This window comes from Miscanthus floridulus, chromosome 18 (genome assembly GCF_019320115.1).
Source record: "Miscanthus floridulus cultivar M001 chromosome 18, ASM1932011v1, whole genome shotgun sequence".
Lineage (NCBI taxonomy): Eukaryota > Viridiplantae > Streptophyta > Magnoliopsida > Poales > Poaceae > Miscanthus > Miscanthus floridulus.
In genome coordinates, this window is record NC_089597.1 from 40,248,554 (window position 1) to 40,273,121 (window position 24,568).

The 24,568-nt window shown below is 52.8% G+C and overlaps 1 protein-coding gene and 1 pseudogene across 1 annotated transcript; both read left to right on the forward strand.

The window, feature by feature from the left end:
• Nucleotides 1-786: 786 nt before the first annotated feature.
• On the forward strand, nucleotides 787-20,518 carry LOC136523696 (uncharacterized; annotated as a pseudogene).
• A 1,695-nt stretch (nucleotides 20,519-22,213) lies between these two features.
• LOC136521431 (12-oxophytodienoate reductase 1-like) lies at nucleotides 22,214-23,496 on the forward strand. Its single transcript, XM_066515169.1, has 2 exons — nucleotides 22,214-22,632; nucleotides 22,733-23,496. The coding sequence occupies exons 1-2, from the start codon at nucleotides 22,281-22,283 to the stop codon at nucleotides 23,494-23,496; spliced, it is 1,116 nt and encodes a 371-aa protein (XP_066371266.1). The 5' UTR covers nucleotides 22,214-22,280.
• The last annotated feature ends 1,072 nt before the right edge of the window (nucleotides 23,497-24,568 follow it).

Consider the following 24,568-nt stretch of genomic DNA (forward strand, 5'->3'; position numbering starts at 1 on the left):
GTTTGGCACAACGTTAAATTCCTGCTAGACATGTCTAGTTTTTTACGATTCGGTTGTGGGACCTTCCACGTAAAATATCTTTGGGGTTGTTGGTGATATGGACCCAGAGTACGTACCTCACCACCCTGATATAAGCCCACTACCATCGGGGTGGGCCGAGGCCGGTGAATACGAGGCATACCTGAGCTAGGGTATGACACCAGATTGTGGCGACCAAACAACACAGCGTAGGAAGCTGGGCACCGATTTCATCAAGCTAAATAGCCATTCTGTATTGTTTTTTATAACTAACTAGAAAGCACATCTGTAAACCGATCGCTGTCTATGTAATCACTTGGACTGAATGAGTTTAGTTAGTGCGTCTGTAAGTTGAGATGCTAGATAGCAGTAATGCCAGGTTGTACACCGACCATGCCCCATTCTTTGCGTAGGTTCAGGTCAGCTCCTCACCTCCTATTGTTTGCTTGTACAGACGCGGGTCAGTGTAGTTAGAGAACACAACGGTACCCCTTGCACGGCGAATGCCCCACCACCGTACTCCTGCGCCAGGGACCGCACCGCGAACTCCTTGCGGCGTCACATCAAGAGCCTTGCCGCCTGGCTTCCTTCACGAGGACCGCGCGCCTGACGACGAGAAATCACAGCTACAGATAAAAACATCGTGCGCAACGCTGGGTGCTAATAAAATTGTGAGTGGTAGCAGTGGAAACGGGGGCCGGATGGTTGGGTGTACCCTCCATCGTCGTGGGCGCGTCTCCACCCAGGACGAGCCGGCCGTCGCCGGCGATGGCGAACCCCTCGGCGGTCCTCCCGGCGGCGGAGACGACAGCGGCGCTGATTGGCGACTCCCAGGACCCGTACGGCGCGGTCGACTTCCTGGTGCCAGCCCGAGGCGGCGCGGGGGTGCATCACCGCCGGCCAGGGGCGGCGCTAGGGATATTCCCCTGTATGCCACGGAATACCTAAGATTTTGGAAACAAACATACATACATATAGGTATAACTTGTACAGTTGCTAGATATTGCCAAATCTGGCCCAAAGCCAACAAAAAGCAGCAACTATCAGCCCACCAAAGTAAAAAAAAAAGCTCGCATTCGTTTCCTGGCTGCAGGCTGCCGCTCCCAACTCGCATCGCACCAACCTCGTGGAGTCGTGGAGGCGCGCAGAGAGCAGGGGCACGGCGGCACCTCGGCGGCTCGGCGCCTCCCCCTATTGCCGTCGGCCCGTCGCCCCTTCCCTAGTTCCCCTTGCCCTGCGGCTGCGGCGCTACGCGAGCGGTCCGGTCGAGCGATGAGCGCGACCTGCGCGGGCTGAGCCCAAGGCGCCCAGCACCTAGCGGCCTAGCATCCCGGCTCCGGAGAGGCGGGCAGGCGGCGACCGGAGGGCAGCGGCGAGCTCGACGCTCCGGCATCCAGCGACGGCCACGGTTCGGTTCGGCTTCGGCTCCGGAACCGTTGAAGTGAAGCAAGGTGAGCACAGTAGCACAACAGTGTCAGATCCATTCTTCAGAGTTAAAATTAGGATTTCGTTTTCTAATTTTTTTTTTGCATTGGATTCTTCATTCTTGTATCATAGATGAAAGAAGAAGGGTGCTAGCATATTTACATTGTTGGAGAAAGCTGCAAAGGCAAAGAAACAGCTTCCACATCCACACCAAATCCTCCTCCTGTTGAGGTTGAGAGCCTGTCCCATGCTGAGAGCAATCTGCAGCTAGCAATTGTGGAAGCACAGGATGATGGTGAAGCAAATGATGAAGCTTGAGCTCCCCAACCGGACACGGACAGAGTTCCCCCAACTCCAATTGTAGAAGATTATGCAACTGATGAAGAGGGTTGAGGTCGGAGCAGATTTGGAAGCACTTGAGCATGATCCCGGGAAGCGGATACCCATCTCAAGGTATGGTGTTAATGACCAAGATAGAGTTAGAAGGATGGTACATTGAGTTGGGGCCATGTCAACCTAAGAACCATGATTTTCCGTCTAGAGATATAAGTGGTCATCCACGTCGCTTTTGTTGTATTTGGTTTAAGGGAATATCCTTGGCTTGAGTATAGTGTAGAAAAAGATGCTGCTTTCTGCTTGGTCTGCTATTTGTTTAGGATAGAACAAAATGCCCCGGTGGAGATACATTTGTGAATGGTGGGTGGCGAAATTGGAACCTTAAATCAAGATTGAAAAAACACACGGGAGCTATCAATAGTGCTTATAATGAAGCTCAGGAAAAATATGATAGGTTCACTACACCTACAACATCAATTCGAGAATCTATTGCTTCAAACACCCACATGGTATAAAGCACTGTATAAGCTCCGTGTCGGTGTTTCGTACCAGCACTGGCAAGTAAATTTATAGTGATGCGCGTTGGGCTCGGATGGTGCGCTAAAGAACACAAGATTTATACTGGTTTGGGCTGAATATCCCTACGTCCAGTTTGTTGCTGCTCGTGTTATTAGCACCAAAAATGGTTCATAGTAGGGGTACAAACGATCGAGAGAGGGACTGGTCCCAAGTCTCTGATGGAAGGATCAAAAGGAGGCCAAGAGCTTGGTAGCAGCTTGACTGTGGTTGTTGTGTGTTGTGCCGTAAAAAGTCCTCCTCCTTTCTGGAGGAAGCGCATCCCCTTTTATAGATGAAGGGGACGGCTCTTACAAGTGAGAGGGCTAGGGTGCGTATACTACCTTGCCTTGTTGCTCACGTCTACCTAGTCTTGTTGCCCATTCTGGTGGGTGCGAAAGGATGATAAGCGCCTACAATACTATCGATGCCTCTGTAGAATGTCAGGGATGGCTACAGAGTACTGCCCCACGCAGGGTATGGACTCTGGTATAGTGGTTTTGACTTATGAGCCTTGCCCAGTCTTGCTTCGCACGCCTTCTGGTTCCTATGAGTCTCTGTCAGAGGGACACGGGGTCAGGGTTTGGAGTAGCGCTTGTGGGCATGGTCGTCCAATTGGAGAGGCATCCGGAGGCGGATGAAGCGTGTGCTCCGCTCTGGTGAACCTGAGGGGGTGGGAAGCGGGCGTCGCTCCCCTTGGGACCATAACGTGGTGATGACATATCCGTCATTGTGGAGGGTCGCGAATCCTTTTCTAGAGCGTAGTGGTTGTCGTATATCTTCATCGGGCTCTGTGTCCCAGAGCTGAAGGCGGCGCCTACAACTCTACAGGGCAAAGAGCACGTACCTGCAATACTTTTCAGGCTCTGCTACGTCCGGAAGGGTCTAAAGCATCCGTCCCGTCATTCCCTGGCAGTACCTTCCTGCCGGGGCGCAGGGGTATGGTCCTTGAAGCCGTGGTTGACCTGAACGTCTTGTCTTGCCCTGTACCCATCATCATGAGGGGAACGGGGAGAACGTTGAGAAGTTGTCAGGCAAGACAAAACAGTCTTTAGACATCGAGCGGGGCGAGGTTTATCCTCGGTCATCGGGCGAGGCGGAGGGACCAGTCCTTATTCCTTGGGCGAGACCAAACCCTCCCCTCGGGGTTTGGGCGAGGCAGAGTCTATCCCTCAAACCGTTCGGGCGAGGGGGAGACTAGCCCTTAGCCTCGGGCGAGGCGAGGCTGGCCCAAAGGCGTCGGGCGAGGCGGAGCTATCCCGAAGGCGTCGGGCGAGGGCTGGATGACTAGCCCTTAGCCCTCGAGTGAGGCGAGGCTGGCCCAAAAGGCGTCGGGCGAGGCGAGGCTGGCCAAAAGGCGTCGGGCGAGGCGAGGCTGGCCAAAAGCGTCGGGCGAGGCGAGGCTGGCCAAAAGGCGTCGGGCGAGGTGGAGAGACTAGCCCTTAGCCCTCGGGCGAGGCGGAGCCTGTCCCAAAGGCGTCGGGCGATGGTGGAAACCAAACTCCCGTCATTCAGGCAAGGGAACGTAGCGGCGCCCTTGTCCGTCTAGAAGTTTTTAACGTTCGATGGTTATTGGTTCCACCTTCTAGGGTACCCTCGGGTATTAGGTTTCCCCGACAGTAGCCCCCGAGCCTCCAGGTGATTCGGATAGAATCGCCTGGGTGGGTGTTTTCGATTTCATCGGAGTTACTTTGCTAGAGGATGCACGCGAGCGCACCCGATGGGTTGTAGCCCCCGAGCCCCCGGGTGATTTTCCGAGTAGAGGTTCGCTCGGGGGGTGTTTTCGATTTTGTCGGAGTGTTACTTTGCCAGAGGGTGCGCGTTGAGCGCACCTGATGGGTGTAGCCCTCAAGCCCCCGGGTGATTCGAGTAGAGTCGCCCGGGGGTAGGGGTAGTATCGGACTCTTCGTGGGTAAGGCTATAAGACTTGGTTTTTCGTCAACTGGATATTTTTAAGGGAATCGTGGTATTCCGTTTGTGGGAATTTTATTCAGGTCGGCCTGGCTGGGACCCGACTACGGATCGAGGCCTGGTGATGCTTGCGTCCTTGAGTCCTGGTAGTTTGCGGGCCTATCCCTCGTTGGGACGGCCCTTTGCTCTGGGACCCAAGGTTGGGCCGACCTCCGGTCATTATGGGCCCAGATGGGTTTAGTGAGAGGATTTTTTCTGGTCCACGTCCCCTTTGTGGGAAAAAGAGTCCAGTCGTTTCGGGAAAGCGAACCGTCCAGCGCCGATTTTGGTGGGAGAGGATAGGGATCGTGGGCGAGCTGTTGTCCCGCGAAAGTGAATGATGGTGCGCGTGGCTATCCCGGAGATCGAGGTGGACGGTTGCCCTTCTCGCATCCGTCGCCACTATAAACCACGGGGTTCACCCCTAAGGTTCCGTATTTCGCTTCCTCGCCTTTGCATCCACAGCTTTCGCCGCCAATCGCCTTATCTTCCCACGCCAAGGACTGCTGCCGCTGTTAGGTTTGCATCCGGTTTACCGCCACCGTCGAGCTCGCGTCCACGCCCACTGCCCTCATTGAGTTCGCACCTACCTTCCCCCGGCGTTTCGATGGAGTTGTGGGGCAGATCCGGCATTACTTCTCGGGTGTTTGGAGGGCCTCACCCGCCGTGGCCTCTCCTCGCACCGCTATCCACCAACGGGGAGTGGCTGTTGCCCAGTGATGTAGAGTGAGTCAGTGCCGCCCTGAAGGGTACATCGTGTCTTTTGCCATCTTTCATGAGCGGGGATTTGCCGTACCCGTGCATAGATTTCTTCGGGGGTTGTTGGATTATTACCAAGTGGAGTTGCAGCATCTTACCCCAATGGTGTCCAACATATGGCGGCGTTTGTTGCCCTATGTGAGGGTTTCCTAGGGATCGATCCCCACTTCGATTTGTGGTGGCACTTTTTCACCGTCAGTTTGTCGAAGAGGAAGATCGGGGGAAAGGATGTGAGCATGCCGATGGGATGTGCCAGCATTCATCTGCGCCCCACCCGATCGAGGGACTACCCACTGATGCGTCTGTCATCCTCAAATAAGGGGTGGCACTCGCAGTGGTTTTACGTCAGGGACGACCTGAGCACCACATTGCTGAAGTACTCTGGGCGCCTTATCGATGAGGCCCCAGAGTCGTGGCAGTGGGGCTGTCCAACTCCGGAGAAGAAACACCTTGCCGACCTTCTCACCGCCATTCATGCTCTGAAGGTCTGGGGCATGAAGGGGTCGGGGATCATTGGTGCCTACCATGCGAGGAGGGTGGCACCGCTAATGGCGCGCGCGCTTCCCTTGTACCGGATGGTCCCCGAAGAGTCGTTCGAAGGAATGGTGCTTGTTGATGAGCGCTTGCTCCTTCTAAAGTGGCATAGCGTATCAGTGGAAGCGATGGAGCCTATGAAGGACACCTCTGGCTCTGCCCTCGAACCTATGTATCTGGTGCCAGGGCATCCCCCCAATGCGATCAGAACTTAGGTTCTTTGAATTGTAAGCTTTCCTTCCCGTGCCCTCCTTTTCGATTGAATTTCTGATCCTTTAATACAAACCCTTGGATGGCAGGACCAGCTGAGGACTGCTATTCTTCAAGGACTGCCTAGTCCCTACTGCCCGAAGGATTCGGGTCGTGGCGGCGGCAACAAATCGCGTCGTGGCCAAATGGGAAAAGAGGACAAGGGAGCAAAGAAAGCTGAGGAGCGGCGGAAAGCAGGAAGCACGGGGGATCGAGGAGAGGAAGTAAGCAAGAGTGATGACGACGATGATGATGACGATGATGATGTTGATGAGGTTGCTGCCAATGTGGATTGGGGTGTTCCTAGAGGATGAGGGCATGCTCGTGACCCAATGCCCCTCCGTCTGTGCAGGAACCCCCTCGTCCCGCACGGAGGGAAGTGAGTCTGCAAGGTTGGCGGAGGTTGGAGCCGAAGAGTCCGTCGCTTCGCGCGGGGTGCCGGTAGAGGATCGGTGGGTGGCTGGATCCGAGGAGGTCCCTGAGGTGCTGATGGAGGAGGGCGGTCCTGTTGCCGCATCCCACGAGAGGGCGAAGGTGGGTGGATCTACCACCTAGCCCGAGGTGTTGATAGAGAGGGGTGGCTCTGCGGCCACAACCTCAGAGATGAGGGAGATGAGCTCCCCTACCCAGGGGCAGGGGGCAGGTTTGAAGTGGTCCCGTCCTGATGAGTCGGGGCAGGGGTCTGGGGGTTTGTCCCCAAAGCGCTCCCACCGGCCGAAGGTGTCGTGGTAAGCCATTGACTCCCCTGTTTTTCTTCCATTTCATTTTTCTGTTTTGACTTTATACCTTTTTCCTTTGTGTAGACTATTGCGGACGGGCTGCCCTCTGGGGCCGACGCCCAAGAAGAGCCTTGCCCATCAGGCAGGATGGGCGGCGTCGCCCGATGTTGCTCCTGTTTTGGGCAGGAGTGGTGACGACGCTGCGGCCGTGTTGGCCGACTCGACGGCGGCGCCTGCGCCCTTGGTGGCCGCCGAGCAGGTGGGATCCTCCGTGGTGGATGCGGCACCACCGGCCGAGGGTCGCATATCGCCGGTGGAGATGGTCATGACCGTGCCAAGCCAGGATCAGCCGGGCGCAGCCACGGTGGTGTCCGAGGGCGTAGTGCAGTCCGCGCCACCAGGGGCCCAGGTGGATCCGCCCATGGCGCTCAAAGCGGCCTAGATGGAGGAGGATCCGGTCGGAGGGTCTTCGGGCATCATGGCAGTGGTGCGGAGGACCCGGAGGGAGTCGCCCCAGGCCCCTTTGTCGGGAGGCAGCCGCTTCCCGCGCGGGGCGAGCCGCCACTTTAGTGGATGGCCACTCAGGACCCAACGTCGGCTCTTTTCACGCTCGAGGACCATGCCGAGAGCATGGAGTGGGAGAGTCTCGCCTTTGGGCTTTTGACTATGATGAATGCCCTGAACCAGGTCAGAGGGGCCCTATGTGAAATTGTCATTCCTACTAGCCAGGTATCTGCTCGTTCTTCCTCGTTTTCATCCTTCTTCAAGTACTTTCGTGTTTTCGCTATTTTTGCTACGGTCTTCTTTTTAGGTCATTGTTGCTCATAGTCAGAGAAAAATCCTAGTTCCTCCATGCATAGAAGGCGGAATGGGATCGCCTTGCCGAGGAGGCCCGGTTGCGAGGAGATGTGGAGCGCGAGCTTGCTGCCACCCAGCAGCGAGGAGGCCAAGGCGCGTCAGGACGCGGAGGAGGCCCATGGATGTTTGAGGACTTGTCGGCGAGGACAAAGCTGGACGAGGAGTAGATCGCCAGGCTCGAATAGGAGCGAGACGAGCTTGCTTGCAGAAGAATGCCGCGGCTAGTGAGAAGGTCGACGAGCTCCTGGCGGAGCTATAGACATGAGTGGGACCTCAAGCTGAAGCCTAACTAGGAGAGGTCCGCGACATTGTAGGAGAAGGCAAACAACAGGATGCTGCGGTGATCATTCGGACCATCCGAGAGCGCGACGAAGCGCGTCGGGAGGCCAAGGCATGCCAGGCGGATCTTGGAGTCGAGGTGACCCGACTGACTGTGATACCGAGGAAGTTTCTGCGGTTTTGCGTACCGATCTTGCCGAGGTGGTGTGGGGCTTCTCCAAGCTGAAGGTGTATGAGTATGATCGCCTATCCCCGCCGTTCTGGTGGTCTATGACAAACCTGCAGGTGGCACAAGAGGAGGGGGACCCAGCTCGCTTTGTGGCCCGTGCCGCTAGTATCCGACTCGGGTGGGCCAGCTTGAGGAGAGTGCTTTTCACGCCGGGATCACCCCAGGCCTTCACGTCGCCCATGCTCATACGAGAAGGAGATCAAACCTGGAGTGTGATGAGCGAAGGTTTCCCGCCTACCTATGAGGATGATGAGCTGGACTGCGATTGAGAAAAGTGGTGGCTCCTCTGCGAAGAACCTAGCGGATAATCTAAAAGAAATGGTTCTCCCTTCGCGGAAGTAGTTAGTCGAATAAATTTGAACAACACTTATATGTAATATGTGAACAAGTTTTGGTACTTTCGAGTCTAGAAGCAGTTTGTGATTTTGCTTCGTAATTTCGTTTTGTTTGATTTCACCTTCTTCCCTTTTTGCAATCAAAAAGAGTGTTTATTCGATCCGACCCTTCCCTTTGTCTAAGGCCGTAGGGCCGGTGGTGCTTTCAGGGGAAAAAATTGGGTTGTGCTGCTTGAGCAAAACATACCATAGCCGTCTAGTCATTTGGTTTTTTGCAGTCTTACCAATCTATTCCCCCGAATCTTGCCGCTGGTCTTGATGCGAGGAGGGAGTCTGATGTAATGATTGTTTTGAAAAAAGGAAGGGAGGTAGCCGTACCTTTACCAGCCCCCGAGTGAGGTCCGACCCCTTGCGTTCACTGGGGTCAGGTGTTATTGGAGACCGAAGCGTTCAAATGGAATCCCATTCTGTGGTTTTTGTGACAGGGTCGATAAAGTCCTCGGATGGCGTTCCACTATTCCCCTTCCTTCCTTCCAACAGAAATCCCCAAATGGGGACTCTATGGGCTCGGCAAGGGGGGCCTTCGAACCTGTGTCCCTGTATTAAGTGGCTCGAGCCCCCGGGCCTTGTCAGGGTCTAATAGGGGTCGATCGTAATTCGCGTGTTACCCTATCCTCGACTTTCGTAATCGGAGGGGCCGAGTAGACAACACTTGCCTCAGTGGCTCGAGTGTTGTGCTCAATGAGCTCACTAACGGGTACGTTCGTGTGGAATCCGGGTCCATCATTTGCTGATGGGGTCGGAAGAGCCCTCTGGTGGCATTCCACAACTTCTTAACCTGCCTCCCAGTAGATGCCCAAGCCGTTCGATAGGCTTAGGTGGCCCGATGGCCTCTCCTCGATGGAGATTCTATGGGTTTGGCTCGGGGTTAGAGTCGAATGAGAAAAGGTTGAGACGTCCCTATCCGCTTCTGAGCGGGGTCGGGCAGGGCCACTGGGGCTCGTCTCAGTTATTTCTCCCTAGCTCTGTTTGGCACGAGGCGGCCTCGAGCTCTTCGTGGGCCGACCTTTGAACCTCGGCCTACTGCCACCCATATCGAATGAGGCGACTGTCGTTTCGTGACGTGACACGAAGCATTGGGATGCCATGTTTTGCATATGCAATGTTTGAACGTAAAATTTAATCGAAATAAAGGCGGGGTCGGTAACGTCACCTTGGTAGCACGAGTGACTTTTGTTTTTGCGATTGATTTTTAAGTGATCTGCCAGCTTCCCCCCAAAGGGGGGCTCTATAGGTGGACCCCTCCAAAGTCCTTTTAGGAAGGTGGGAGCTAAGGCTAGCAGTGCGAGGAACTGTGAACACAATTATGCTGGTGAACCAAAAAGACTCCGTAGCCGACGAAGTGTAGGGTCCGGTGGTTCATCCAGTTGTACTCATTGTTGTATTCCCACACGCCGTGCTTTTGGTTTCCCAAATGTAAGGAGGGATCGGGCTAAGAGGGTGTTTAAACAAACATGCACCCTCGGCAGCCCCCAAGCGATGTTTGTGTCCCTGCCGTTGCTGGGGTCAGAAGCTCGGTAAAGAATTCAACACTCAAAGTAAATAAAACAGGGGTGCTTATCTTACAGTCGGTCGTTCGTTCATTGTTTTGCCTAGGCCGACCGATCGACCCAGGGGGCCCGTTGGGCTCCCCTAGAAGGAGGTTCCATTGTTGGGTCGTCCCTGGTCCTACCAGGCGGCGTCCCATCGATCAGAGCGCGTCCCGTCATTTTTGGCATGTCATCTCAGATTTCTGTCAGCATTGATTTTCGCATTTGTATGAATAGGGGAAGGCAGAGAGTTTTTGTCCAAACACTTTCGCCTTCCTTAGCTGCAAGCCCCCTCTTTAAATAGGGGGGGGGAAGAGTTCTCACTGAACCTCTCGCCAGCCTTCGAACCGCCACCTCTTCTCCTTCCTTCCACCGAATGTATGGTTCCTAAGTAAGAGAGGGTAATGCAGGGAGAGATAAACTACAGGTCCACCGTGTCCAGAGCGTGATTCGAGCTGGAGGTATCCAACATAGATGAGATGGAATGGTTCGCCTGTGCTGAGGGGGGTCACCGCTGTCGGAGGAGAAGAGGCGCGGAGGGCGACGAGCGTTGTTGATTTTGCCACGTTGGTCGCGCTTCCTTCAGCGGGAGGCATTTTCTGCCCCAACCGTTGTTGGGGTTGGGGCTGATGATGATGGCGTAGTTCCTGAACGTCCCAGCAGAGGGGCACCAATTCACAGGCGCGGTGCTCGAACGTTGAGATGACAGATGCCTTCGAAGGTCCATGACGCGAGGGATGTTGCCAATGGAGAGCGTGGTGTGCAGCCGACCCAGTAGCCGAACTAGCCCCATGGACATCCCGGGCGTTGCCAATGGAGAGCTTGGGCGGCGGCCGAGTAGATGAACTGGCCCGTGTACATGCCGGACGTTGCCGATGGAGAGCTCGGTGCGGCGGCCGCAGTAGACTCGTAGTAAAGCTAGCAGAGAAGGTAATTGAATAAGTTTGGGGGAGCCCCCGAGTGAACAGTCCTTTGGATTTTAGGAGACACTAGTCTTTGCATGATTGAAATCATTTTGTAAGTGGTTTAATTTATGCAAAAATGATCAAATTTCATTTTTGTTACGGGCAAATCAGCTATTCAGTTTTCTTTTTGTAGAAGAGGTTTCGGTGCCTCCAACCTTCCCATGGCCCAAGTTGAAGAAAGCTAGGAGTGGGTGTGAATATTTGCCATGCTGGCGAGCAAGAGGTTGTAGCCGCTGGGGCATGGGTCTCCCGAGTCCTACCAGTTGTACTCGAATTTGTTCCGAAATCTTAGTCCTTAGGACTTGTTTACGAGAAGATCAGGAAAACTTAGATAAAGTTTCAAAGATAATACAAGAAGTGTTTGCAAGATAAACGTACTTGTACTTATATCAGCCCCCGAGTGAGGTCGGCCCCATCACAATTTGCAGGGGTCGGATGTCACTAAAGATTCGGGTTTGAAATACAAAGATGATAAGAAGAAACATGTGTTTATTTAAGGGTAAAAAACGACATAGCTGCTCAATGTTCCAGGCGTTGGTGAAGACCTCGCCGTTGATGGTTTTCAACCGATAGGCGCCTGAGCAAAGTATTCTGTGCTGACATAGGGCCTCCTAGGGCGGGGAGAGTTTGTGGCGGTCCTTGTTGCTCTACCACAAGGGGGGATGGAAGGTCCTCGACGTTGAAGGCTAGACCCCACACCCGTCGGCTGTGGTACCTCGCAACGCCTGCTGGTACTTAGCTGAACGGAGGATGGGCATGTTGCGGGCATCTCTAGCTAGTCCATGGTGTCTTGGTGGGACGCCTCGGCCCCTATCGTCGTATGCTTTGATTCTTGGCGCTCCATAGTCAAGGTATGTTGGTGAGAACGGCCTCGGAACCGTAAACCATGAAGAAGGGTGTGTAGCCGATGGCCCGGCTGGGAGTTGTCCTTAGGCTCTAGAGCACGCTGGGAGCTCGGTAACCCAGCGTGCGCCGAACTTGTCAATTGTTTGAAGATCTAGGCTGAGGCCCTGTAGGAGCATGCTGTTAGTGCGCTCAACCTGCCCGTTCGTCGGGGGTGCGCGACGGCCACCTAGTCGATCCGGATATGCTGTTCATCGTAGAATCAAATGAATTTCCTACCGGTGAATTGCGTGCCATTGTCTGTGATGATGGAGTTCGGTACTCCAAAATGGTGGATGGATGTCGAGGAAGAATAGCACCAACTTGTTCAGATTTGATATGGGAGATTGGTCGAGCTTCGATCTATTTTGGTGAAATTGTCTATGGTGACAAGCAGGTGGTGAAAGCCCCCGGGCCTTTTTATGTGGCCCAACCAGGTCGAGCCCTAGACCACAAGGAACGGGAGGGGGGCATGAGATCGACCCTGGGCGCTGGGCCAGGACGGGTGAGTCACGAGCGTAGTACTGACCCTTCGTAGGTGCGTACAATTTGCTCGACATCGGCTACTGCGGTGGGCCAGTAGAAGCCCTATTGGAATGCGTTCCCAACCAAGATCCTTGGCATGGCATGGTGACCACAGACCCCACCGTGGATATCGCTCAGCAGAAGTTTTCCTTGTTCGCTAGGGATATAGAGCTATAGGATCCTGGTGTGGCTCCGTTTGTAGAGTTCGTCTTCTACAAGAGCGAAGGACTTGGTGCGACGTGCGAGCCATCGGGCTTCCATCTTGTCTGCTGGTAGTATGTCGCAGAGGAGGTAGTCGAGGTAAAGCGTTCTCCAGTCATTGGGAGGGTCGACTCTACTGCTGGGTCCCTTCAAGCTCCATGACCTCGGGTTGGGTGGAGCAGTTGGTGGATCGGCCCATGGGTCGGACTAGATGGGCCATCGTTGGCCTGTTCCAACCCCACGTAGTGTACCAAAGGTTTGTGTGATCGCTGGCGAAGACGCCTGCCGGGACTGGCTCGGTCGAATGCTGCTTTCACGAGCGTGTCGGCTGCTTCGTTGAGGCGCCTTGGGATGTGATTGAGTTTGAGGCCATCGAATCTGTCCTCCAGCCGTCAGATTTCTTGGTAGTATGCCTCCATCTTGGCGTCGTGGCAGCTGACTCCTTCATGACCTGGTTGACGACCAGCTGGGAGTCGCCTCTGACGCCAAGGCATCGGATGCCCAGCTCATGGTGATTCGTAGGCTATTGATGAGCGCTTCATATTCTGCGATATTGTTTGATGAGGGGAAATGGAGCCAAACCATGTACCTCATGCGGACCCTGAGGGGAGATATGAAGACTAGTCCCGCATCGGTGCCCTTCTTCATCAGCGATCCATCAAAGTACATCGTCTAGTACTCTTGATCGATGACTGCTGGTGGCATCTGGACCTCGGTCCACTCCGCGATGAAGTCAGCCAGCACCTGGGATTTGATCACTGTTTGGGGGGGCATAAGTAATGCCCTGATCCATTAGCTCGAGCGCCACTTTGAGGTTCTTCCTATAGCATCCTGGCTACGGATGACCTCGCCGAGGGGGAAAGATGTCACGACTGTCAAGGTGTGACTCGAAGTAGTGGCATAGCTTTCTCTTGGTGATGAGGACGGTGTAGAGGAGTTTCTAGATTTGGGAGTACGGTTTTGGAGTCGGATACACCTCACTGATGAAATATATAGGGCGCTGTACCTTGAAGGTGTGCCCCTCTTCTTGCTCTACCACTAAGGCGGCGCTAACCACTTGTGTGGTGGCCGCTATGTACAGTAGGAGGGATTCTCTGTTGCATGGAGGACTAGGACCGGGGTTTAGTTAGAAATTGCTTAACCATGTCAAGCACCTCCTAGCCTCGGCGTCCACTCAAAGCGGTCGGCTTCTTCAGGAGTCGATAAAGGGGGAGTCCTCGTTCGCCGAGGCGTGAAATGAATCGGCTGAGGGCGGCAAGGCACCCTGTGATCGCTGAACCCCCTTTATGTTTGGATCGGGCCCATCTTTGTGATGGTTGATTTTCTCCGGTTGGCTTCGATGCCGTGCTCGGAGACAATAAAGCCAAGTAGCATGCCCCTCGGACCCCAAAAACACATTTTTCGGGATTGAGTTTGATGCCGTTTGCCCAGAGTTTGCAAAGGTTTGTTCAAGGTCGGTGACAAGGTGGTCGGTCGCTTGGACTTAACTACGATGTCGTCAACGTAGGCCTCAACGGTCCGCCCGATGAGGTCCCCGAAGCAATTGAGCATACAGCGCTGGTAAGTTGCCCCAGCGTTCTTCAGACCGAACGGCATTGAAACATAGCAGAACGATCCGAAGGGGGTGATAAAAGACGTCGTGAGCTGGTCGGACTCTTTCATCGCGATCTGGTGGTAGCCGGAGTATGCGTCAAGGAAGCAGAGGGTTTCACGCCCTGAGGTGGAATCAACTATTTGGTCAATGCGTGGCAATGGAAATAGGTCATTTAGGCACGTCTTGTTGAGGCTCATGTAGTCGACACACATGCTCCATTTCTCGCTCTTCTTTCGTGCAAGAACGGGATTTGCTAGCCACTCTGGGTGGTATACTTCCCTGATGAACCCAGCAGCCAACAGCTTTGCTATCTCTTCGCCGATGGCCCTGTGCTTTTCCTCGTCGAAGCGGCGCAGGCGTTGCTTCACCGGCTTGGAGCCTAGGTGGATTTTTAAGGTATGCTCGGTGACCTCCCTCGGGATGCCTGGCATATCCGAGGGTTCCACACAAAGATGTCTTTGTTATCATGGAGGAAGTCGATGAGCGCGCTTTCCTATTCAGAGGAAAGCGCAGTACCAATGCATACCCTCTTAGCCTCGGAGCTACTAGGGTCCATGAGGACCTCCTTGGAGCTCTCTGTCGGTTCGAACGACCCGGTCATTTCTTGGCGTCGGGCATTTTTTCAGCAACCTCCTCCCTGAGGGTGGCGAGTTCTTTGGAGGCGACGACTGCGGAGGCGTGATCACAGCATTTGACTTCGCACTCTTAAGCGTGCTGGAAGGAGGTGCCGATGGTGATGACCCCACGGGGGGCCGACATTTTTAGCTTAAGGTATGTATAGTTGGGGATCGCCATGAACTTTGCGTAACACTGTCGTCCCAGGATGGCGTGGAAAGTTGGAGGAAACCCCGCTATGTCAAAGGTGAGGGTCTCAGTCCTGTAATTAGACCGATCCCCAAAAGTGATGGGCAGATCGATCTGCCCATTGGCATGGCCTGCCTACCAGGCACGACGCCATGGAAAGGTGCTCGGATGGGGCGGAGGTTTGTTCGGTCGACGCCCATCTCGTCGAGCGTCTTGGCGTACATGATGTTGAGGCCGCTGCCTCCATCCATACCTTTGTGAGCCGCTTTGGGCCGACGATCGGGTCGACCACAAGCAGGTACCTTCCCGGGTGTGGGACAGCGCCCGGGTGGTCGGCCTGGTCGAAGGTTATGGTGGATTCTGACCATTGGAGGAAGGCAGGCGTGGCCAGTCCAGCTGTATAGACCTCGCGGTGCGTGACCTTCTAGCGGCGTTTGGAGTCATAGGCCGCTGATCCTTCGAAGATCATGAGGGCACCATTCGGAGTCGGGAAGGCATCATCCTTCTCCTCGGCGTCATCTGTGCTAGGGGCAAGTTCCTTCCCCTGCCCCTTTGTTGAGGCCCCCGGACAAGTATTTGCGCATGAGGCCACATTCCTTGTATAGATGCTTGGTCGGGAAAGCATGGTTTGGGCATGGCCCCTCGAGCATTTTTTCGAAGTGGTTTGGAGTGCCCTCCGTGGGCTTTCGGCCACCTTTGCGGTCGGCAGCGGCCATGAGTGAGTTGTCGCGCCGTTGCTTCTTATTGTTCCTTTTGGCGGGACGGTCGGAGGTGCCTTCGCCGACGTCCTTGTCCCGCCTCGCCTTGCTGTCGGGGCAGTCGAAGATGGCTCCGACCGCCTCCCCTCCTGAGGCGTGGCTAGTGGCGATGTCCAAGAGTTCCTTGGTGGTCCACAGGCCCTTGTGCCCCAGCTTGTGGACCAGGGATTCGTAGGTTGTCCTAGATAGGAAGGCTCCTATCATGTCGGCGTCGGCAATGTTAGGGAGCTCGTTGCACTGCTAGGAGAAGCACCGGATATACCCACGGAGGGTTTCATCGGCCTTCTGGCGGCAGTTCTTGAGGTCCCATGGGTTTCCAGGGCGTTTGTACATGCCCTAGAAGTTCCCCACAAAGATCTCCATGAGATCCGCCCAACTTTGAATGGCGTTGGATGGTAGGTGCTCCAACCACGCTCGTGCCAAATCGGCCAAGAATAGCAGGAGATTGCGAATAATGAAATTGTCATTACTTGCACCACCGGCTTGACAGGCAAGTTGATAGTCTTCGAGCCAAAGCCCGGGGTTCGTTTCTCCAGAATATTTTAGGATATTGGTGGGCGGTCGGTACCTCGGGGGGAACACGCGTTGAGATGTATCGGCTGAAGGCCCGAGGGCCTGGTAGGCCGGGGCTCGGGCTCCGGTCCTCGTTGCTGTCGTAGCGTCCGCCGCGTCGAGGATGATAGCCGCGATGGGCTCCTTCCCTTCCATCGCCGTGGGTACGCCTGCGGGCGTCGATGGTGCTGTGCACATCACGGTTGTGGCCGAGACGTTGATGTACCAAGATAGCAGAGTGCTGCCTGCCGCCTAGCGGTGTCTGGTGAACGGACCTGTCCTTGGCGGAGCATACCGAGGGCATGCGCTGGCTGGTGTTGGGCTCACGTCGCCGAGACAATGAGCTTTCCGCCTGCTGTGCTACCGTGCGCTCGAGCAACGTACGAATCTCTCGGTGGGCCCGGTGATCCTCGGACGTCGCGGCCAATGGGAGGCCGTGAAACAAGGCCATCGCGGGCGGCGATGTTCTGGCTTGCCCGAGCAAAGTGAGGGAGAGTCCCATCGTCGGTGAGGATCCTCTGGTGCACATCACGGGCCGAGGCATGTGCGTGCCCACCGTCTCCGCGACTCTTGATTTCCTCATCGATGTTCCGGTACTCCCAGACAAGCTGTTGTCCGGCGTCATCGATCTCTAGCTTTCGTGCTCTTAGCTGCTCCATCCTTACGTGAGATGGAGCCGCCGCCTCCCCTCGGTCCTGGCATCGGGGTTGCCTGTTGGGGTTGTCTCCTCTCCGGAGATGCTTTGGACGTGCCCCTGGGCGGTTTGCGTCATGAAGCATTCCTGGGAAGGGTGATGGCTCCCCCTACTGGAGTCAGAGCTGGAGGACGACTCTGGTTCCTCCGTGAGGAGCCCGTAGAGTGTCTCCGGATCATGTTCGATTACCCCCACGAACTCGCTATCCGTAGGTGGCTGAACCATGTGTAGTGCCAGATGGTGGCCAGTGGTTGCCGCAGCGTTGTGGAGGCCGAACGACAACGCTGTCGAGGCACACCATGTGGAGCATTTTGAGAGTGAGTGGGTGATGTGGCATGGGGCCTTCCTGGGTGGCTGGGGCCCAAGGGAGACGCTGGGCTGGCCCTCAAGTCTCCGGTAGCTGAAGTTGACGGGAGGGAGAGACTGGACGGCCGCGTGGGCCAGTGCCAGCTCTCCACCCAGTGTGACAATGAAATCCAAGTCGCCGAAACACACATGTGCGCTCGGGACCCAGCTGATTGCATGGTTAGCCATCCGAGGCCTGATTTGGAACGCACAAAGTCCCATACCTGGCGCGCCAACTGTCGGTATTTCGTACCAGCATCGGCAAGTAAATTTATAGTGATGCGCATTGCGCTCAGATGGTGCGCTAAAGGACACAAGATTTATACTGGTTCGGGCTGAATGTCCCTACGTCTAGTTTGTTGTTGCTCATGTTATTAGCATCGAAAATGGTTCATAGTAGGGGTACAAACGATCGAGAGGGACTAGTCCCAAGTCTCTGATGGAAGGGTCGAAAGGAGGCCAAGAGCTTGGTAGCAGCTTGACTGTGTGTGTTGTGTATTGTGCCGTAAAAAGTCCTCCTTTCTAGAGGAAGCGCATCCCCTTTTATAGATGAAGGGGACGGCTCTTACAAGTGAGAGGGCTAGGGTGCGTATACTACCTTGACTGGTTGCTCACGTCTACCTAGTCTTGTTGCCCATTCTGGTGGTGCGAAAAGATGATAAGCGCCTACAATACTGTCGATGCCTCTGTAGAATGTCAAGATGGCTACAGAGTACTGCCCCGCGCAGGGTATGGACTCTGGTATAGCGGTTTTGACTTATGAGCCTTGCCCAGTCTTGCTCCACACGCCTTCTGGTTCCTATGAGTCTCTGTCGGAGGGACACGGGGTCAGGGTCCGGAGTAGCACTGTGGGCAAGGTCGTCCAATTGGAGAGGGCGTCCGGAGGCTGAAGCGTGCGCTCCGCTCTAGTGAACCCGAGGGGGCAGGAAGCGGGCGCCGCTCCCTTGGGACCATAACGTGGTGACGGCGTATCCATCATTTGTGGAGGTCACGGATTCTTTTCTAGAGCGTAGTGGTTGTCGTATATCTTCGTCGGGCTCTGTGTCCCAGAGCTGAAGGCGGCGCCTACAACTCTATAGGGCGAAGAGCACGCACCTACAATACTTTTCAGGCTCTGTTACGCCCAGAAGGGTCTAAAGCACCCGTCCCATCGTTCCCTGGCAGTACCTTTCCTGCCAGGGCGCAGGGTATGGTCCTTGAAGCCGTGGTTGACCTGAACATCTTGTCTTGCCCTGTACCCATCATCATGAGGGAACGGGGAGAAGTTGTTAGGCAAGACGAAACCAGTCTTTAGACATCGAGTGGGGCGAGGTTCGTCCTCGGTCGTCGGGCGAGGCGGAGACCAGTCCTTATTCCTTGGGCGAGACCAAACCCGCCCCTCAAGGGTCGGGCAAGGCGGAGTCTATCCCTCAGCCATCGGGCGAGGCAGAGACTAGCCCTTAGCCCTCGGGCGAGGCGAGGCTGGCCCAAAGGTGTCGGGTGAGGCGGAGCTATCCCGAAGGCGTCGAGCGAGGATGAGACTAGCCCTTAGCCCTCGGGCAAGGCGAGGCTGGCCAAAAGGCATCGGACGAGGCTAAGACTAGCCCTTAGCCCTCGAGCGAGGCGAGGCTGGCCAAAAGTCGTCGGGCGAGGCAGAGACTAGCCCTTAGCCCTCGAGCGAGGCGGAGCTGTCCCAAAGGCGTCGGGCGAGGCGGAACCAAACTCCCGTCATTCGGGCAAGGAACATAGTGGCGCCCTTGTCCGTCCAGAAGTTTTTAACGTTCGATGGTTATTGGTTCCACCTTCTAGGGTACCCCGGTATTAGGTCCCCGACACTCCGTTTGACATGGACACTCAAGTGCTTGAGGTTTCTATTGCACCAAGGCTTGGCATTTAGAGGGCATGATGAAAGTGAAGAGTCACTAAACAAAGGAAATTTCCTTGGGCTTTTAAACTGGCTAGCAGGAAAACTGTAGTGGAGCATATGCTTATGAAGTACAATTTGACTGTTGCAATGGTTCGTGGGCAAGGATACGATGGAGCTAGCAATATGAGAGGTAATGCTAATGGGCTGAAGAAACTAATTATGGATGAGTCTCCTTATGCTTATTATGTTCATTGCTTTGCTCATTGGCTACAATTAACTCTTGTTGATGTTGCTAAAGAGAGTGGGGATTGCACTTGGTTTTTTGGACAGCTTGCTATCTTGTTAAATGTTCTTGGCAATTCATGTAAAAAGATGACAATGATTCGAATAGCTCAAGCTGAGGAACTAATTGATGCATTGGACTTAGAGGAAGTAGAAACCGGGAGGGGTTTGAATCAAGAAATGGGTTTGGGGAGGCCATGTGATACTCGTTGGGGCTCTCACTACAAAACCGTGAATCATGTTATCTCTATGTATCCTGCAATAAGGCGTGTTCTGATCAAGATTGGAAAAGAGGATACTACAGCGGAGGCCCAAGCAGCTATGACTATGTTGACATCATTTTGGTCATTTGAGTTTGTATTCATGGCACACTTGATGCAAGAAATATTTGGTTATACCGAGGACTTGAGTAGAGCTTTGCAAAAGAAAGATCAAGATATTGTCAATGCTATGGAGCTTGTTGATCTTACAAAGTTTCATTTGCAGTGCTTGCGGGAAGATAGTGGATGGACTGGTTTTCTTGAAAAAGTGACTTCTTTTTGTATAAAGCACAAGATCAAAGTTGCTGACATGGAGGGTCCTTATTATCTTGTTGGGAGACCTAAAAGAGGGTTCTATAATGGCGCAATAAATTATCATCACTACCATGTTGATATGTTTGTGAGTATTATTGATAGGCAACTTCGAGAGCTGAACGATAGATTTGATGAGGTAAACACAGAAACTTTCTTGCATGGCAGCTTTCAGTCCACTTGATTTATTTGCTGCTTATGATCAAGAGAAGTTGGTTAGACTTGCTACAAAGTTTTATCCTAAGGATTTCACAACTGATGAATTGACAAAACTTCCATATCAGCTCACTATGTACATTTCTCATGTGCGTAGAGATGAAAGGTTTAAAAATTTAAAGAACCTATGTGAGCTTTCAGTTATGCTTGTTAGCACAAAAAGATATGAGCGATATTATGTTGTCTACAAGCTTCTTAAGTTGGTGCTAATTCTTCCCGTAGCCACTACCAGTGTTGAAAGAGTGTTTTCCACGATGAATTATGTGAAGAACAAGCAAGCAAAGGAATAAAATAGGTGATGAATATTTGAACAATTACTTGGTCACATTTATTGAGAGGGAATTCTTCCGTCAAGTGAAAGATGATGATATCATTAATCAATTCCAAAAAGGGGACCGTAGAGTTAGAGTTATTTTAGTAGCTTTGATGTTTTGTAATTTTTCTTAATTATTAGAGACAATGGCTATGTGCCACTATATTCAGATGTTGTACTTTGCTTATTACTATTGCACATTTGTATCGAAATTTTTTATGTACGCGGAATACCCAGCTATGAAATCCTGGCTCCGCCACTACCGCCGGCAGGTCGCGATCGAGCGAGCGGCGGGTTAGGGGAGCGGATGAGGGAGAGGCTCGGAGACGCCGGGACAGGGACTAGGAGAGTGGGAGTGCTTGCTGCTTGGCAGAGCGATGCAAGTCAGTGTGTTGACTGGTCAATGTCAAATGCTCTTTTATACTGCCTCAGAATGATTTTTTATTTAAAATAACTAATATTTTAATAGGAAGTGTCCAATTAATGTTTTAGAAAATAGCCACCTGCAAAAAATAATAGTGTGGCAAATGAAAATTATCAAACGACATGACTAATAAGACATTCTCAGTCGGAGTTTTGTGGCTCTGTTTCTAAGACTCCCTGGTATTGAAAACAATGTAAACAAGTTTCATCTCTCATGAAACTCATTTCATTCCATGAAACTATATTTTCATCTCTCTCTTCCTTTAAACTATGCCACATCAGCTTATTTAATATCTATGAAACTCACGTTGAGACTGACCTAATACACACAATAGTGTTTGGTTCTATGAACAATTTCCACGTGTGAGGTTGTGCCACGCTATTTAATTTGATGCAACTTATAGGCAAATCATATCGTTTTGCTTGGCGTGCGTGACCGATAGATGATTCAGACTATTTTGTTGTCATTTTATATAGTGTGATTGATATATGAGGCATGCCATTTTGGTTGGCATGACTGAGAAGTGTCTAAGACTAAATTTTTTCTTGTTGATCCAAAACAAAAGACCTATGACCTTCAAAAATCTTGTAATTTTTAAGTAGTTGTAAAAAAGAAGCATATTTTGCTTGAGCGGGCACCGTAGTTTTTTTAGTTTAAAATTTTGTTTTTTCCACAAGTTTCCGGTTAAGCTACATGGTATCCGTCCTGGTTTAAATTAAGCCAACGGTGGATCATGTGTATGTTGGTGTGATCTTTGGGAAGTCCAATCTTGCGTCTAGCTTTTAGAGCTCCCATGTAAGCCCATCGTTTGAATACAAGATTTTCCAAGCGGTAGTAATAGAAAACAAATGGGATTTCAAATCCTCAAGAATAGAGAACGGCAGTTAAGTGTGGGTAGTGAACGCGCGTTAGAACCCCGTAGTCAACGAAAATCAAGTAGAGGAAACCCTTGGCCAAGCATGCATATATATGCCGTCCACTTCATGCAACCTATATTCAGCGCCCACAGGTTTGACCAATGGCGTGTTGAAAGCTCCCATACTACACACACTGTAATTGATGTGCTAGGCCTGCCTCGACAATCAGCGCGCGCGGTGCATGAGAAAGGTAAAACTAAAGCGATGTAACTCTGTCACGGCTGATGTTTTTGCACGACGGAGACTGCCTGTGTGACGGAGAGAGTGACGCACGGCGTGGGAGGAACAACGGATACGGATGAAAACGAGATGGCCGGAAGACGGAAAAAAAAACACACACACACCAGGCGCACCGCGGCACCTATAAGTACTCCTGGGCCTTCGCCTTCCCCTTGCACAAAGCAAGAGCTAGCTAGCAGAGAGCATCCTCTCAAAAAAAAAAAAGCTAGCAGAGAGCAAGATCCTGTTACTCGCAACTGAAGCACACGCAAATCTAGTAAACGCTGCTTAGCTTGCCTGTGTGTTCGGTCGCATAGATACAGCACTTAATTTAAGATGGTGTGCGAGTCGGCAAACGAGACGATGCCGCTGCTGACGCCCTACAAGATGGGCCATCTGGAGCTCTCCCACCGTGTTGTGCTCGCGCCGCTGACGCGGTGCCGCTCCTATGGCAACGTGCCGCAGCCGCACGCCGCCGTGTACTACTCGCAGCGCGCCACCAAGGGCGGCCTGCTCATCGCGGAGGCCACGGGGGTGTCGGCCACCGCGCAGGGGTGGTATCCGGAGACTCCTGGCATCTGGACGCAGGAGCAGGTCGAGGCGTGGAAGCCCATCGTCGACGCCGTCCACCGCAAGGGCGCCTTCTTCTTCTGCCAGATTTGGCACGTCGGCAGGGCTTCCACCAATGGTACCTCGTGTGGCAGACTATTTTTCGAGAACATGTTTTACTATCAACTCAGTCGATGATGTTGTAGCTGATTCTTTATTTGTGTGCCACCCTGCGGCAGAGATGCAGCCTGACGGGCAGGCGCCCATCTCCAGCACGGACAAGCAGATCTCTCCCGACGCCGAGTTTGGCGTAGTGTACTCCAAGCCGCGGCGTTTACGGACTGAGGAGATCCCGGGCATCGTCCACGATTTTAGGCGTGCGGCACGAAACGCCATCGAGGCGGGGTTCGATGGTGTGGAGATCCACGGCGCGCATGGGTACCTCCTGGAGCAGTTCATGAAGGATGGCACCAACGACCGTGATGACGAGTACGGTGGCAGCCTTGAGAACCGGTGCCGCTTCGCGGTGGAGGTGATCGATGCTGTCGTCCACGAAGTGGGCGCGCACCGCGTGGGCGTTAGGCTGTCTCCGTTCGTTGACTACCTGGAGTGCGCCGACTCTAACCCGGTGGCGCTCGGTGAATATATGGTGCAGCAGCTGAATAGGCACGAGGGGCTACTCTATTGCCATATGGTGGAGCCACGGATGGCCAATGTTGACGGCCGCAGGCAAATCCCTCATAGGCTTCTACCGTTTCGGCAAGCCTTCAACGGCACGTTCATCGCTGCAGGCGGGTACGATCGGGAGGAAGGCAACAAGGTGGTCGATGACCATTACACTGATCTCGTTGCCTACGGGAGACTCTTTTTGGCCAATCCAGACCTGCCTAGAAGGTTTGAGTTGGGTGCACCCATGAATGAGTACAACCGGGCAACTTTTATCACTCAGGATCCTGTCATTGGCTATACGGACTACCCATTCTATGAGGACAACCATGTTTGATTATGTAGCTCATCGATTCGATGGCGTGATTGATAACTAGCAGAGTATACCTCCTGCCCCGTCGCCTACAGCTGAAAGCACAACGCCATTAAATACTAAAATATTCACTCTCATGAGGTCAAACCCATGCCCTTAATTTCACAGCTTTAATTATTTCGCTGATACATGTATGTGAAGTTGTGAACTCATCCCCTATGTATAATTAAAAGGGTTCAATACCCTATACAAGTTTTTCCAAGGCAATAAAATAAAGCAATATGGGAATAATTTAAATACTATTTGGCTTATCAGGCTTGCAGCCATAACCGTAGTTATAAAAAAAACCATCTTACCGTTACTAATTATATTGAAGGCTCACGAGACATGCTAGAAACAAAATCTAAAAGCTTTAAACATCATTGATAATAATAGACAATATATCTATTTTCTTTTTACAGAATAATTGGTCACCACTGACATCAGAGTATCTCCGGCGATAATACCTCTAAATCTGGGGCCCTACATGTCTAAGTAGGGGCTTTTCCTGCTTTCTGGACAATGATTTCGAGGTTTAACTCCAGCAACAACAACCCCAAGATCTGAGCCTACAAACATTTTGTTAATATACACTGACATGTTAAAAGGTCCTTGTTTGGTTTTGGTAATTGAGTGACAATCTAGGTGGACTAATATGTGGTTAAGTGATTTACACAGGAGATTTGTCTACAAGAACACTTGTGTGAGCAACTCATGCCATAGAGGTGAAATAGCTTGGATGTGTTGCATAGCTCACGCATGTGATGATGGAGTTTATTGCATATGAGACATGACATGGAGTTATGTGATTAAGGTGGAGAAGATCAAGACAAGACTTGGCTTGACGGACCGTTTGCAAGAGTGAAGGGCAAGTCATGGACTTGGCGCCGATGGACCGAGGCAACGGTGAAGAACAAGTGAGGTCAAGATCGATGAACCAATACGGTAACGTGATGATATGAAGTGGATCATATCATTTGTGATTATGTTGGTGCATGTGTTGCATCGATATTGAAGGAGATGAAATGGAATGCGCAAGGCAAAATTATAACCTATA